Source organism: Equus caballus, chromosome 14 (genome assembly GCF_041296265.1).
Source record: "Equus caballus isolate H_3958 breed thoroughbred chromosome 14, TB-T2T, whole genome shotgun sequence".
Taxonomy (NCBI): domain Eukaryota; kingdom Metazoa; phylum Chordata; class Mammalia; order Perissodactyla; family Equidae; genus Equus; species Equus caballus.
In genome coordinates, this window is record NC_091697.1 from 93092338 (window position 1) to 93110484 (window position 18147).

Sequence of the window (18147 nt, forward strand, 5' to 3'; positions counted from 1 at the left end):
TGTTAACATTAATTAACATATGGAATGTTTTCTTTTCTATTTTAATCAAACCCTAGTAAAAAGGACTACAACCCATAAGTTTGCGTAGTTAAAAAGGAATTGTAATGCTATATTTATTTAACCTTTACAAGGTATACACTATATCTGAAAAATCATTCTAATTATTAGCTATTATTTCATAATTAGCAACAGAATTATTTAAATCAGTTTCTAAAAATATTTTTAAAATACAGAATTCATTCAGTGCCATGCAGGGACTAGGAAATCTTCAATTCCATTATTGCCACCTCAAACATCTTTAAATAAATAACTTCGACTTTATTTCTACCACATAGATCTAAATCAAACCCATAAAATTCCTCAATAGGTTAACAAATAGCAGATTTATGCAATTAAAAAAAAATGGTCTCAGAGCCACACGCATTGTCTCATTACTTCATCCTTTGCAGTAAGCTACCAGTTTGGTTCATCCACTTAGTAGTCTCCATTTTCTCTTCTGTGAGACTTAACTACCCCTATTACTTTACAGATTTGTTTTAAGAATAATGTGAATAATACAATGTGAAAACTTTGAAAACGGGTAATTTATGGGCAGGGAACAGGTCTAGCTTAAATACTATATGGCCACCTATAGAAAGAGCCTCTTATATGTCATGCAGAAATAAAAAGCTCAAATACTGGTTAACTGCTCTCTGACTATTCACACATTAATCACGAGATTTGACCATATGTCACTCCCTCTCCATCCACAGAAGTTTTATTATAATAAAACTTGCAACTGCTTATGCAGAAGAAATGAATAACAGGGTCATCTGGAAGTTAATCTTGCTCTATTAAAACCGTTCACTCATTGGGATTTCTAGATTTAAAATTTCCAGTTCTAACAACGTGTATACTGAAAAAGGGGTTTAAATGTAGTGAATAAGGAAACACAATTTGTTCTGATGAGAAACTACATCCATAGGTCTAGATCAATCTTCCTTATAGCACATGTCATCTTAGCAACTTCTTTCCAGGAAGCTTTAAGAACAGTCAGAATCTGTGTTCAATCAATACAAGCTGGCTAGTTCTACAGCCTCATCCATCATTCCACCAAGTTAAACCTGACAGTTATTGCTATTCCTTCAACGATCCTTCTGGCTTTATTTTCAGACCTGTTATCTCCAGCTCAAGTACTGATCAAAAAATTACATGACAAAAATATGAGTTTCTGTTACTATGTAGCTGTGCCAACTTGGCCAGGCAAGTAAAGTTTTAAAGCCTTGACTTCCTCATCTGTAAGTAAGGAATAATAATACCTATCTCTCTTTGTTGTTATGAAGTCTTAAGAACATAATGTATATAAATAACTCATCAAAGAGCCTGGTACATAATAAGTTCTCAATAGGTGCTAGCTGCTACCATCATCATCATCTTCATCATCATCAACAACATCATCACCATCAATGCCAGGTGATACATGCATTGATAGTGGAAATAAATTGGTATAACCTCCATGCAGAGTGATCTGTCAATATTTATCCATATTATACAATACACATAACAACTGACCCAACAAATCTACTTCTAGCAATTTACTCTACATATGTGTAATGACATACTTAACATGAACTCACTACAGCATTGCTTATAACAGCGAAACACTAGATGAAACATAATGTCCATCAATAGGATACTGATTAAATAAATTACGGGTTCATTCTTACAGTAGGGCCAAAAAAAAAGAATGAGGCAACGCTATACAGACTGACATGGACCGTCTCCAAGATATTTTAAGTGATAAAATGAAAATGCAAAACAGTATAATATGCTATCTTTTGTCGTTAAAAAGAGAAAGAAAAAAATCTGTATTTGCTATGCATAAAATATTTCTGGAAGGATATATAATAAACTGGTAACACTGGTTGTCTATAGGAGGAGAAGTGGATGGCTAGGAAGAGGGATGGGAAGGCAAATTTTCAGTTTATTAACCTTTTGAATTTTATCTTTTTATTCTTGAAATATTAAAAAAAAGGAAGATGGGGCCCGCCCCGTGGCCAAGTGGTTAAGTTTGAGCACTTCGCTTCAGTGGCCCGGGGTTTCGCCAGTTTGGATCCTGGGCACAGGCATGGCACTGCTCATCAGGCCGTGCTGAGGCGGCGTCCCACACAGCGCAGCCAGAGGCACTCACAACTAGAATCTACAACTAGGTACTGGGGGGCTTTGGGGAGAAGAAGAAGAAGAAGAAGAAAAGGAGATTGGCAACAGATGTTAGCTCAGGTGCCAATCTTTAAAAACAAAAAAAAGATATAAAAATAAGTTCCATAAGATATGGTTTCCCCTCAATAGAATCTTCCATACTTAACATAAGACAGAAAAAAAAACATTAAAAAGTACACATACAACAGTAGGAGGAAAAAAAAAAATGAGAGGTTTTTCAAAGAAATACATTTTAGGTATGTAATTCTTACATGTTTCTTTTCCATGCATAATTCAAATGCAAGGGGAAAAGAGGGATACAGTAGAAAAGGAAGCAGGCTATAAAAGGTGAGGCAAGTTGACAGGTGAGTAGTAGAGAAAGAGAAGATGGAGCCGCCATACTGCCAGCCAAGAACATTCACATCTTTCCAGTTACCCTGCGTGCTGGGCTCAGTTCTGCCAAATCCACGTTATTAAAAAGTGAGAGAAGTTGGAAAGGTTGAAGAAGGCAAAAGAAGGTATGACAGTTTTTCAGTTTGATCTCATAGTAAGAAGAAAACCTTACCTCGATCTTTTTCAATACGTCTGCAGGATTAGTGAGCGAAGTGCCTTGGCCTGTAACTTTTGCCTTTTTGGATTTGGGGCCTGCTGAAGGAAAACTACTGTGAATATATTTTTCTATAACAGCAACTGTGTATTAAGTTTCTTTGCCTTTTAATATGCTGTCAGGCACAGTGGTACAGCATACGAGACAGGCACATCATTTGCAGACAATTAATTTTCTTAAAGAATAAACAAAATCAATCAAAACACCTCACCAATTTGAACACCTCACCAATTTTCCCTGGTGAGGAGTAAATGATAATCACTTAATAGGATATTTTCTAAGACTGCAGCCAGATGAATTAATGTCATTAGGGCCAAAATTGTAGAAATGTTACCTCAGGTAGCAACAGTAGAGGACCAGCGGAAAGGCTCTCAGGAATGCATCATCTGCACTGGCTTCCTGAGCACTGATCAGGAATTTTAACTAGGGCCATTTTACCAGGTTTGGAAAATAAAAAACAAGTGCAGAATAAATACGCATTTGCCAATGGTTACAGAGATGAGAAAGAGGTTATATTCAGTGTAATATAGCATTATCTTTGGAACGAAGATGAAAATGGTTAAACTGAACATACTCATCATATGAATCTGAAAACTCAAAGCAATATAAATAAAACATTTTAATGGCTTTGGGATACATAATTTTTTAAGCCATATCAAAAATATTGCATTTTGACGCTATTCTGAAACTGCAGAGAATAGAGAATTATTTCACATATAGATCCTGCCAGTTACCCAAACATTATGATATACTATAAAATTGTCCCATTGTGATAAAAAATTACTATAGTTCTTTCCCCAAATCAAACTAAATACCTAGAAATTACTTGGTAATAGAGGAAAATATGGCTCAGAACGATGTAATTTTGTTAAAGATTAACATTTAACCTACAGAAGAAGAAAATTTTTAGATTGTGGTGGATGACCCATAACTGATGGAATTAGAATTTACTGTGTTATACCAAATTGCCCCTCAGGGAGTCACTGAGCTCAGAACTCCCAAACACATCCATTAGTGAGGTTTTGCTCAAACAAAAGTAATAGTTAGATTTAATGATGGGTAACTTTCTCTGGCCCCCTTGAGGGCAAAGACTGTTTAATTTGAACTGTAGGACATAAAATACAGTATCATATATGAACAAGATCTCAATATATATTATAACATTGATGCCAGAAAACATTAGCTAAGAATGTAATTTACTCACATCATGAATGTTTTCCTCTAAGAAGCTTTTATCAAATTATTTAAATTTCATATCACATAAGTCTGTTAAATGGATATTATCGAACACGGTCAGGTAAATAAACTTATTAAAAATTACTACACTCTTAACCAAAAAAGTCAGTTGCATATTCAAGTCCACTCAGTATTTTTCACTATGTATCATTCTGGTTTTATATAATGCCTAATCTTTATATGTTTAACTGGGAGAGAACTGTCAAACTACCAAAATTTCTTAAAAGATTGTTTTAACCCCAAAACATTAACATGATTTTTTTTTCCATCTTGGCCAAATATATGCATATATTTGAATTTTTTTGTTTCTTTCAATACCTGCCAGTAGCTGGTTCTTCAAGAAACAAACTTTCTCAGCCGTTGGCTCTTTTGATATTGTTTACTTTGGCGTAAATCAGTGGAGGCCATTTTAATAAAATAGAATATAAGCTTACCAAGAATAAAGCACAAAAATTACACAATAAGCAATAAAAAATATTAGAGGAGAATGGAAAAAGATTTATTGTTGTTGTTTGGTTTTTTAACAAATGGAAGTCCTGGTGCACTGGAAGCCTTTACTGATGATCAATGTGTATCTGAGACTCCAGGCATGTGTCATCAGCAGGGATGTATTTGAAAAACTAATTCTTCCAAATCATTCTTTTCAGCTCTCCTAAAGCTGACCTCTAATTTGCGACCCATTAAAACATGACCAGTATCATTCATACACGTTATTTTATTGTGAAAATAACATATTTGCCCAATAAAACTCAAGAGTATAAAGGGGACAGCAGATATAGTATTATATCTTATAATACTCTGTACACAATCGAGCTGAATATTCTTATATATTGTAGGTTTGAAATAAAACAAAAATACTTCCACTTTAAAGACATACGTCAAAACTTACCAAATTGTATATTTAAAATATGTGCATTTTATTCTGTCAATTCTACCACAATAAGCTGTTAAAAAGGGGAGAATATCTTTCAGAAGACAGAATGACTTCGTAACTCATTCTATGAGGACAGCAGTACCATAATACCAAAACCAGACAAATATTCCGCAAAAGAAAACTAAAGACTGATGTCGTTCATGAATACAGATGCAAAAAATCCTCAACAAAATGTTCTCAAGTTCAATCCAACAATGCACAGAAAGAATTATACACCACGACCAACTGGGATTTATGCCAGGTATGTAAGGCTGGTTCAACATTCCAAAATCAACTAACGTAATCCATCACATTAACAGGCGAGAGAAGAAAAATCACATGATCTTATCAATAGATGCAGAAAAAACATCTGACGAAATCAAACAGCCACTCATGATAGAAACTCTTAGTAAACTAAGAATAGAGGGGAACTTCTTTGACTTGATAAAGAATATCTACCAAAAAAACCCTATAGTTACATCATACCTAATGGTGAAAAATTTGACACTTTCCCACTAAGATCAGGAACAAGGCAAGAAAGTTACCCCTTGCAACTGCTTTTCAACATCGTATAGGAAGCCCTAGCTAATGCAGTAATATAAAAAAAAGGATATAAAAGGTACACAGATTCTAAGGGAAGAAACAAAACTGTCTTTGTTTGTAGGTGACATGATCATCTGTACAGAAAATCTGAAAGAATCTCTCAAAAAACCCCTGGAACCAATAAGCAATTATAGAAAGATTACAGGATACAAGGTTAACACACAAAAGTCAAGCGCTTTCCTATATACCAACGATGAACAAGTGGAATTTGAATTAAAAACATAATACCATTTACATGAGCACCTCCCAAATGAAATACTTAGACATAAATCTAATAAAATATGTACACAATCTATATGAGGAAAACTATAAAACTGATGAATGAAATCAAAGAACCAAATAAATGGAAAGATATTCCAAGTTCACGTATAGGAAGACTCAATATTGTCAAGACATCAGTTCTTCCTAACTTGATCTATAGATTCCATGCCATCTCAATCAAAATCCTAGTATGTTACTTTGCAGATACTGAAAAACTGATTCTAACGTTAATAGGCAGAGGCAAAAGACCTAGAATAGCCCACACAATATTGAAAGAAAGAACAAAGTTGGAGGATGGACATCACTCAACTTTAAAACATACTATACAGCCACAGTAATCAAGACAGTGCGGTATAGGTGAAAGAATAGAGAGCCCAGAAAAGACCCACAAAAATATAAAAAAGGGAGCAAAGGAAATACAATGAAGAAAAGAGTCTTTTCAACAAGTGGTGCTGAAATAATGGGACTTTCACATACAGAAAAATGGATTCAGACAGACATTACACCCCTCACAAAAAATAACTCAATAGATCACAGACCTAAACGTAAAACACAAAACTATAAAACTCCTAAAAGACAACAGGAGAAAATCTAGATGACCTTGCGTTTGGTGATGACTTTTTAGATGCAACACCAAAGGCACAATCCATGATAGAAAGAATTGATAAGAAAGAATTGACTTCATTAAAATTAAAAATATCTGTTCTGTGAAAGACAGTGTCAAGAGAACGAGAAAACAAGCCAGAGACCGGGAGAAAATATTTTCAAAAGACATATGTGATCAAGGACTGTGTGCAATAATAGAAAAAAATATATACTGGCCTCCGCTCCTGGGTGCTGGCACAGAATTCTTCAAACTTTTCTGATTTCCTAAATGATAAAGGCACTAGGAGCATCTTTTGTGCTAATATTTTGTCTTTGACCCTTTGACAGAGTTCCTAAACCCCTTGGAATTTACTGGGTGACAGAAGTATCTTTTGTTCTAAGGAGGAAACTCTTGGTGGGTTCCTGCATAGCTTCAGGATAAGGGCTGGTCACCAGGTAGATCAAGCCATGATTAGAAGTCTGGAACTTTCAGCCCCATCTCCCATCCCCTGGAAAATGGGAGAGGGGCTGGAAATTGAGTTAATGATTGATCATGCCTATGTGATGAAGCCTCCATAAAAATTCTAAAAGTACGGGGTTCAGTGAGTTTCCAGGTTGGTGAACATCCATATACTGGGAAGGGGGCGCATCCCAACACCATGGAGACATAAGTTCCTGTGCTGGGGACTCATTTGGACTTCGCCCTATGTATCACCTTATATGACTGTTTATTTGTATCCTTTATCATATGGTTTATTACATAATAAATTGGTGAACCTAAGTAAGTGTTTCCTTGAGTTCTAGCAAACTGTTCTCGCAAGTCAAATCCTGGCAGGGTGGGTGGGGTCACAGGAACTTCCAATTTGCAGCCAAGTCAGACAGAAGTTTTTTTCTTTTTAGGGAGATTAGCCCTGAGCTAACTGCTGCCAAACCTCCTCTTTTTGCTGAGGAAGATAGAAGTTTGTTGGAGACCTACTACTCATGATTGGCATCTGAAGTGGGGACCAGTCTCATGGGACTAAGTCCTTAACCTGAGGGACCTGTGCCAATTCTGGTTAATGTCAGAACTGAATTGAATTGTAAGACACCCAGCTGGTGGTGGAGAGAATTGCTTGATGCGGGAAAAAAATACTCCACACATCTGGCGTCAGAACTGTTGTGAATGTGGCAGTAGTATGAAAGCAAAGGAGAAACACACAGCAGGAGTGTGTTTTCCCTATAGACTGTTATCCAAAATATACAAAGAACTCTTAAAACTCAACAATAAGAACACAAAAAATCTAATTAAAAAATGAGCCAAAGATCTTAACAGACATCTTGTCAAACAAGATATACTACTGGCAAGTGAGCATATAAATAGATGCTCCACATCATTTGTCATCAGGGAAATGCAAATTAAAACAAGATACCACTATACACCTATTCTATGGTTCAAATCCAGAACACTCACGACACCAAATGTTGACAAGGATATGGAGCAACAGGACCTCTCATTCATTGCTGGTGGCAATGCAAAATGGTAGTCACTTTGGAAGACAGTTTGGTGGTTTCTTACAAAACTAAACATACTCTTACCATACAATCCAGCATTTATGCTTCTTGGTATTTACTTACAGGAGTTGGAAACTTATGTCTACACAAAAACAGATGTTTATAGCAGCTTTATCCATAATTGCCAAAACTTGGAAGCAACCAAGATGTCCTTCAGTAAGTGAACAGATGAATTGTGGTACATCTAGACAATGGAATATAATTCAATGCTAAAAAGAAATGAGCTACCAAGCCATGTAAAGTTGTGAAGGAAACTTAAATGCATATTACTAAGTGAAAGAAGCTAATCTGAAAAGCCTACATACTGTATGATTCCAACTCTAAGACATTCTGGAAAAGGCAAAACTATGGAGTCAGAAAAAAGATTAGTGGTTGCCAGGGGTTAGGAGGAGGAAGGGATAAGTAGGCAGAACACAGAGGATTTTTAGGGCAGTGAAACTACTCTGTACTACACTGTAATGGTGGATACATGTCATTATACATTTGTCAAAACCCACAGAAGGTACCACAGAAAGAGTGAGCCCTGAGGTTTGGACTCTGCATAATAAGGGTGCATCAATGTACGTTCAATGATTGTAACCAAGGTACCACTCTGGTGGGGGATGCTAACAAAGAGGGAGGCTATGCATGTAGGGGAGGGCAGGGAATGTATGAGAAATCTCTGTACTTTCTGCTCAATTTTGCTGTGAATGTAAAATTGCTCTAAAAAAATAAAGTCTATTAAAAAAAACAAACAAAACAAGGCCTGAACAAAATAAGAGGGAGATGGGGGGGATTTCTTCTCTTCTCTTAGTTGCTAACCCCATTGTTCTTAATCTCTTTGGCTATCTTCCTTTTTCTCCCTTCATTCTTTGTAGCAAGATTCTCCAAAGACTCATCTGTGCTAGCTGTCTCCATTTCCTAAACTCCCATTTACTGTGTAACCCATTCCACTCTGGATTCCACCTCTACAAATCTTTTAAAAAGCTCCCACTGAGGTCAACAATGATAGACATGTCAAAAATTAGTTTACGTTACATTTTCCAATCTTTGTCTTGCTTGACCTCTCGGCAGCATTGTTTAACCTCCTTTCACATTGTTGACCACCTTCTGAAATACTCTTCACTTCTGTACACTCTCGCTTCTGTGACTCCACTCTGTTCTGGTTCTCCTCCTCCTCTCTCTTTCCATCTCTTTTCTTTGCTGATTCAATTTCCTCCACCGGCCCATTAAATTTGGGCATTCCTCCAAGCTCAGGGTTAGGCCCTCATTCTTCTACTTCTCTAATTTCACCCTGGACAAGCTCATCTTTTCTCACAGTCTCAATTATAATATCTATGTTGATGACTACCATCTCTATTTTGAGCTCCATCCCTCTGTATCCAACAGCATATTCAACATTTCTACTTATAAATCTCAAAGGAACCTTAAGTACTATCTTTGAACTGAACTCATGATTTTTCCTTCATAAACCTGGTCTTTCTCCAGTGTCCCTCCTCCAGTCTCATCTTAGTAAACTCCTACTCTTCCTTCAATCTGGACTCCAGTTCCATTTTCCTTAAATAACCCGACCCTGACCTCCCAATGAGGACAGTGTGTTTTTGTTTAATGTTCTTGCTCCACTTGACTGTAAACTCCACGAGGTCAAGGATTATTCCCACTTTGCTCGCTGTTTTATTCCTCTGAGCACAGTGTCTGGCAACAGTGGAGACTTAGCAACTATTTACTCAGTGGAATTATGAAAGAACACCACCATGGAAACTTTCACTTTGGTATTTTATGTACAGTATAAAGTTCTATTCTACCAGTTCCCAAATTTCACCAGTTCCAAATGTTTTAGTTAAAAACTTAAAATACAGCCAGTATAACCATCCAAAAAATGTCAAATATACAAATGAAAATGTCTGTGTAATTCAAAAGTCTTTCCCAGCACATCAAAATTCCATAAATAAAGAAAAACAGGGGCCGGCCCGGTGGCACAGCAGTTAAGTTCACACGTTCTGCTTCTCAGTGGCCCGGGGTTTGCCAGTTTGGATCCCGGGTGTGGACATGGCACCGCTTGGCACACCATGCTCTGGTACGCGTCGCACATATAAAGTAGAGGAAGGTGGGCACGGATGTCAGCTCAGGGCCAGGCTTCCTCAGCAAAAAGAGGAGGATTGGCAGTAGTTAGCTCAGGGCTAATCTTCCTCAAAAAAAACAAAAACAAAAAACAAAAAACAACTAAACAAACAAAAACAAACAAAACAAACCAGAAAGTCAATAACAAAATGCTTTACCAAAATAACCAAAATGCCAAACACATTTCAAGAAAAAGTATTCAGAACATTGAGTGTAACTTCATGTTGACAATTCCATATTAGATAGAATTTAAGCAATAACCTTTTCCCACCTGGATTATTATTATATTACTCAGCATACCTTTTTTGCATTTTTTTGTTGGCATCATCTCTCTTGGGAGTCTTCTCCAATCTGGGTGTGCAAAAGAAGAAATACAAAAATTTCACTTTCTTCTAGGAATTAGTGGCACTGGACATAACTATTTAAAGCACACGACAGTTGCTCATGCAGAAAAAGTAAAATTTCTTAGTATCTGACTACACAGATTTAGCCTAGGAATCAAAACATAACAGTGATACGTTTTCTCCTATGAGGAAAAAAATTCATTAAAATAGCTTTGAAATAGTGCCATAAAATTTCTACAACATTCTTTTAATAGCTATATAATTTAATTTATGTAATAAATTTTAAATACAGAAATTTTTTTAACAAGAATAATGATATAGAAAAATATTTATGGACATGAATTTATTCATGACATTATTAAATAAAAAGTTTCTAAAACAATATATATATAGAATCCCATTTAAAAGAATAAACCTAACATACAAATCTTTTTATATATAGTATTTGTTCAGAGAAAGCTCTAGATTGGGAAGAAAATATTACAGTAATTCTTTGTGGGTGTTGGGATTACAGCTGTTTTTCTTAAGTATTACTTATCTACTATTTAACTACTCTATATTTTTAAAGTTTTCTGTAGTTGATATGTATTTCTTATGTAATAAAGGATTTTTTCCCCAAAAGTTAATGTGACTACAATCCCAAGAGATGCAAAATTAAATAAACAATTTTAATAATTATCTGAAAACTTTAAAATTAAAAATACAAATACCTATGGAAAAGTAAATTCCCTCCAATAAATGATTTTGTTAAACAATTCCTCTAATTTGTCACGTTCTTCTAATTTTTAAGCATAGAGTTAATCAGAAAAATGAAGCAACATAAAAATGAATTAAAAAAATACTGCCTGCTGATAAAAATATCTCAGTGCATTCTGTAAAAAACATTCATATCTTAAGCTATTTTACCTGAACTAATAAATTTTTCTTTGAATATATTTGTTTTTCTAAGTGACTCATAGATGATCATAAGAAAGTATATAAAGAAAATCTTTTAGGAATGAATATTTAAGAAGCGGAAGAAACGATAGATCCAGGAGAGAGGGGACAGAACCTTATCAACCATCGACACTGAAAAGAGCACTATAACCCGTGAAAGCAATAATCCTGTAAATGCTGTTTTTGTTTTTACATAAAGGCAGTTTCTATAAAAGGACAGGATGTCAAAGGCAAGTGAGCTAAAACGAGGAGACCTGGGTTCTAGTAGTGCTGTCCAAGTCGCCCCAACAGGTCACTTCATTTCTAGGGCAACTGTTTTTTATCTGCAAAATGAATGAGCTGGATGAGATCTCTCCAGCCCCTTCCACCTTGTCTGTGTCAAAGGCAAATTTGTGAACGGTGAAAAAAAGCCTCTCTTAGGTGTGGTTCTGTTGAGAAGGCATCTTAACAACTAAAAACCGTCTATGTCTGCTTGAAAGAAAAGAAGACCCATTAGCTTGGCTTAAAAAATTGTTTTCTCCTCAAAAGCTATCTAATCACACAGGAGCACAGAAGTGTGTACTGGTAGCAGAGATTAAAATTGAGATTGTCGAAAATGAAAATGGAAAATCCAAATAGGTTTGGCAGATCCTCTTTTATAAAAAATCCATTTTAAGAACTTCCACAAAAACACTTCAACTCCTCCTTCTAACAGTATAAAAATCTTTTCATCTTAGTTTTCAAGAGATATGTGTTACTAATCAATTACGGGAAAAGAGCCAGACTCTATTTTCCTATGGTGAATATAGAAAATTTGTCCTAAAAAAATATGCGATAGGGAGGTAGGCTTTAAAAATTATTTTAACATTTTCTGTTTTCTAATTACCTGGTATCCACTCTTCTTTGTACACCTTCATATATCTTTTACTATATCTTTCAATATCTAGAAAAAAAGAAAAAAGCGTTCATTAGAAAAAAATCAAGAATGAAACCTGAATTTAAGCCATTCTTTTACAATAATTGAAAACCCCAAACACCTTTGACTTCACATATAGCGAGTCTCCTACATTCGTACATAGTGTGTTCCTGAACACACATGGAAAAGTTCAGTGAGCATTACACGTTCGAGGAAGTGGAAGCCACAGCTGGGTATGAACGGCGGGGTGAGCGGAGACCTAAACTCTGATGATGGTTCTTAGAATTAGTCAACCTGACTCACCTCTGAGAATATTCACAAAAGCCCAGAGCCAGGTCAGGAAGCCATTTACATAAAAGGACAGGGAAGTCTTCTCAGCATCTTTTATTTCTTCTTGTGACAATGGCCTCCAGCTCCCAATCTTTAAACCTGTGTAACTGGGATGTGTTAAGTATCTAAGCGGGGATGGAGGGCTGTTTGCTCACTGCTGGTGCTTAACACACACATTCAGCTATGCTTCTCAATGAGCTACTTTTCACAGTCCACTGGGGAGGGGAATGGGGAAAAGGCCAGGAGTAGGCAAGGTTGGACTTGATGGGGTGTGATCAGGAAGCTGCAAGCTTTCCATGCAACTACTGAGAACTCGGCAGGGACGGACCTTCTGAGCTTGCCAAAAATGGGAGAGGTAACACTGTGGCTCTTGCTTCTGCTTTGCCCACTTTGCCACAAGAAACTCCCTCAATGAGGGCCCAAACCCTTTCCCGACCACACAAGTTGGCAAGCAACACCATCATGCAACAGCTTAAAACCATGGTTCAAAATAAAAAGTGATTTGGGAGTATAGCCATGAAAAAGGGAAGGTGATACAAAAGATGAAAATATAAAAATCAAGGCCCAAATATATACTGATTTTTCTTCCACGTTAAGGAAATGCTTCCAAATAATACTGAGACCATGGTGTTAGATAAAAATAACCAAAATAAATAGTAGATCAGAGACCAAGAAACCAGGCTTTTCTAGGTATTTAACTGTTTAACTTCAACCTTGCTCTCAAGTTTTTCATCTGTTAAGAGAAGTCAGCATAAGTGAGAGATTCCCAGCATTTGCATTTAAAAATTTTCTCTAAAACAGATTCCATATTTTAAAAATATTTAACCCTCAGTATATCAAGAAAAACAGCTATTACCACTTATTATCTCAGTCCAACAAACCATTTTTTATATTTTTAGGTTACTTTCAAATAATTTACAGAATAAGAGGTATTGAGAACCAACTACCAGAAGCCAACTAAAAAGAGGCAAGTAATAATGTACACCTGAAATTGCACAATATTATAAATCATTATGATCTCAATAAAATTACTGGGGATAAAAAAAGAGGGAAACGATTTGAATAGACATTTGTCCAACAAAGATACCCATGGACAAAAAGCACATGATAAGATGCTCAACATCATTAGTCATTAGGGAAATTCAATTCAAAAGCACAATGAGATATCATTTTATACCCAGTAGGACAGCTACAACCAAAAAGACAATAACAAGTGTTGACAAAGATGTGGAGAAACTGGAACCCTGATAGACTGTTGGTAACATAAAATGGTGCAACCATTTTGGAAAACAGTTTGCCAGTTCCTCAAAGTGTTAAACAGAGTTACCATATGACCCAAGATATATACCAAACAGAAATGACACATGTCCACAGAAAAATGTGCATGTAAATGTTCATAGCAGCATTACTCATGATAGCCCCAAAGTGGAACTGAACCAAATGTCCATTAATTGATGAATGAATAAACAAAATGTAATATAAATATACAATGAAATATTATTCAGCACTAAAAAGAAATGAAGTACTGATATATGCTATACCATGGATGGACCATGAAGACATTATGCTAAGTGAAAGAACATAAAAGTCATCGGGGCCGGCTCCGTGGCCGAGTGGTTAAGTTAGTGTGCTCCGCTGCGGCAGCCCAGGGTTCGGATCCTGGGCGTGAACATGGCACAGCTCGTCAGGCCACATTGAGGCGGCGTCCCAGATCCCACACCTAGAAGGACGTGCAACTAAGATATACAACTGCATACAGGGGGGGTTTGGGGAGATAAAGCAGAAAAAAAAAAAAGATTGGCAACGGTTGTTAGTCCAGGTGCCAATCTTTAAAAAAAAAAAAGTCATAAAAGAACACCTATCATTCCATTTATATGAAATGTCCAGAACAGACAAATCTCTAGAGAGAGAGCAGATCAGTGGTTGCCATAAGCTGAGGAGAGGGGAGAATGGGGTGATCCTAATGGATATAAGGTTTCTTTTTAGGATGATGAAAAGGTTCCAAAATTTAGATAGTAGTGCTGGTTGCACAATTCAGTGACTACAGAAAAAGCCACTGAATTGTATACTTTAAAAAGTGAATTTTATCTCAATAAAGCTGTTATTTAAAAAGAAAGAAAACTAATGGAAGTTTTAATAAGAAATTAAGTATAGTAAACTCTAATTTATATTCCATTATTTTTCTGGTTTTGAAGGTACATTTACCCAAAACAGGCAATGTCCCTTGAATGCAGCTAACTGTGCATCAAATGTGCATTCTAGGTTTGTCATGCACAAATCCTGAATATATGCATTTCACATATCCTGATTCCAGATTTCAAATACATCTTTAATAAATTCTGACTTATTACTTCTCGTTCTGCTTCTTGCACCATCCACATGACTCTAGATTACAAATACATCTCTAATTGGTTCTAGCTTATCATTACTTCCAATTCTTCTTCTTGTATTTGCATCATCAAAATGTAATACTTTTAAAGACTTTGATGGCTCACATATTGGTTGAAGAGAGAATGACCCAGTCATCTTCTTTGGTCTATAATTGTAAAACATTTTCATTATTAAACTTATAATTACCAATTAACATGATCAATCCAATAAATTGTTTCATTTCTACACAGTCTATTTCCTTTCAATCATCCTTGCCTTTCTCTTCAGCATTTGTCCAGTTACAACTATGTCAAATAAATTTTGGTACATAAATATCATGAAAAAAGAAAAAACAGTCACACATCATTTTAGCAAACAGGATGTTCCCAGAAATATTATGTGATGAGGTGCTTTTCAAAGATTAACTGTATGAGAATACTATATTTCCTTTTCATCCTTAGAGATACAGTGTTTACTCAGTGATTCTTAAGTTTGAGAAAAGTCATCTAGGATACCATCATCTGAAGGCTCAGTCTGAGATTTTGCTTATACAATCAATTTCACCATCATCAGTAGCATCCAGAGAGCTGCTGTCTCTTTGCCATCCATCTTCTGATTTGTCCAGTAATTGTGAAACATCCTCCTCTGTCAATTTCCTTCTCTTTGCCATTATGGGTAGAAAATGAAAAATTCTGAATTCTCAATTGTATTCTATGAAAGCTAAAACAGAAACAAAACAACTATGAAGTCGAGAGTCTCTCCAGACTTCTTTTGTATCTTCTTGAAAATTAATGTGGGGCCAGCCTGGTGGTGTGGTGATTAAGTTCCCGTGCTCTGCTTTGGTGGCCCAGGGTTTGTGGGTTCAGATCCTGGTTGCAGATGTACACATCACTCGTCAAGCCATGCTGTGGTGGCATCTCACATACAAAATAGAGGAAGATTGGCAACAGATGTTATTTCAGGGATAGTTTTCCTCACGAAAAAAAAATGTACTACTATGGGCAACACAACAGAAAAACTAAAGGATGAAGTAATAGTGATGATTTCTTTAACTACTGCACCATCTTTGTATGGAATTTCATCATTCTTCCATTTTTTTAATACTTTAGTCTTTTTGTTCAGCAGTGGGGAATAATTGATGAATACTTATGAAATAATATCTCTCATGATGAAACAGCAAAATGTTTCAAGATGCAGGAAAAATAAGATCACTAAGATTCCAAAATGTATTTTAGATTTATAAAAGGGTCCAATGGGTGATATGGTAATACTAAGATAATATGGGTTTTCTTTCTTAAAGTAAATTCTCTTTTTTCTTTGGAAGATCTCTACAAAAAACCAAAAGTTATGAATATCAATTATTATACAGTTAAGAACTGCTCAAAAAGAAACTCAAAAATTAAATTAGGGGGTCCAGCCCAGTGGCACAGCAGTTAAGTTCGCGTGTTCTGCTTCAACAGCCCGGGATTTGCCGGTTCCGATCCTGGGTGTGGACCTATGCACCATTTTCAAGCCATGCTATGGCAGGTGTCCCACATATAAAGTAGAAGGAGATGGACACAGATGTTAGCTCAGGGCCAGTCTTCATCAGCAAAAAGAGGAGGATTGGCGGCAGATGTTAGCTCAGGGCTAATCTTCCTCAAAAAAAAAAAATTAAATTAGGGTCTCATGGACTCTGACGGTATATTGAGAGTTAATAAACCAAACAAACTCCATTTATTCAGTAACAGATCTTGTGGTCATACTGCAGGTAAACGTATTATTTCCACTAAGCTTTTGACGTTCTGAAAATGGCTTACAGAACCATCACCACTGTCACTCTTGTTTCTTTTGGTTTTTTTTTGAGGAAGATTCGCCCTGAGCTAACTACTGCCAATCCTCCTCTTTTTGCTGAGGAAGACTGGCCCTGAGCTCACATCCGTGCCCATCTTCCTCTACTTTATATGTGGGACGCCTAACACAGCATGGCTTTTGCCAAGCAGTGCCATGTCTGCACCTGGGATCTGAACCAGCGAACCCCCGGCTGCAGAGAAGCAGAACATGCAAACTTAACCGCTATGCCACCAGGCCGGCCCCGCTCCTGTTTCTACCTCAGAGGACCCCAGTGGTTTAGGAATCTGAGCTGGGAACCATTGGACCAGATGTTCTCTACATACCCTTGTAGCTAAAGTTCATTAAAATAATAATATCCATTGGTGTTTTTCCTTTATTATAAAAATAATAAATTTCACTGTAAAAGAAATACCAACCATTTCTATAATTTTACCTGAAAACTTTATAAACAGATGTTGAAGACATTACAACCTGAAATACATTTATTATGTGCCCTCAATTCTCTTTGACAAATCTCAACGCCCTGAGCCACCAGCCACTTGATTATCAGGAAGTCTTGAGATCTCCGAACCTATTTGTTGGCCCCAGTCTCTAGTGATTCACTTCTTCACATTAGTCCTTAATTCTCTCTCTGCTAACACAGGTGGCGAGCGATGGGAGAAGGCTGGTGAGTGACGTAACACTATCTGGAATAGGCTCCCTCTGATAGTTGCATACTTCTGTTTAGTCGGGCCAATTCTTTTTCATTCATGTGTGTGTATCTAACATACATATATATAGTGTAGATTATATTAATCTAGACACACACATATGAATGTATATATTATATTTTTAAAGACACTTTATTTTGAACCATAGTTTTATAAAACACATTAGATCAAGAAACAGAGGTAAACGTGAAGACTTCAAGGAGACTGTATTGTATCAATTTGGAAAATTCTATACAAGAGTTTTCTCCTGAAAGAAACAGAAGCAAAAGATTCCTTATGTTTTTAAATATTTTATTGCGCAGTTATCAAAGACAAAGAGTCTCTTGATCCAGGCATAAGCCAGCCACTCCCAGAAACTAGCAACGAAATTACGTTCTTAACATCTCTGTCCAAAAGACTCACATAAACGCTTTAATGATATACTGTAAATTAGACATATGCTTTAATAATAACCACATTGAGTTAAGTAAATCTGTCCCAAAATCTAGAGAAAAGACTAATTTTAAAGACTAAAATAAACCCTACACTATTATTTTTTCAAGTAAGAATGAATATTTACTAGTTGTTAGTCTTACTTTTTAAAATGAGCTTTAATTTCATTTTTGAATTCAAATAGATAAAAGTACGCAACATATGAAAATAAAAAAATTCAGCATTTTTGAGGGAAAAATATCTCTTATCAAACCACTATATAA

General features: G+C 36.0%; 1 protein-coding gene across 4 annotated transcripts in view; it reads right to left on the minus strand.

Moving 5' to 3' along the window:
* Positions 1-18147, minus strand: part of POLR3G (RNA polymerase III subunit G) — a 42360-nt gene that overhangs the window by 11414 nt on the left and 12799 nt on the right. For 2 of the 4 annotated variants that reach the window (XM_001504618.5, XM_070233306.1), the window contains exons 4-6: positions 12180-12236; positions 10335-10385; positions 2744-2826 (exon numbers count right to left, since the gene is read on the minus strand). In XM_001504618.5, coding sequence (XP_001504668.1) covers positions 2744-2826; positions 10335-10385; positions 12180-12236 — 191 coding nt within the window. The remainder of the gene's footprint in view (positions 1-2743; positions 2827-10334; positions 10386-12179; positions 12237-18147) is intronic. The other 2 variants (XM_070233307.1, XM_014730771.3) reach the window with 1 other exon arrangement.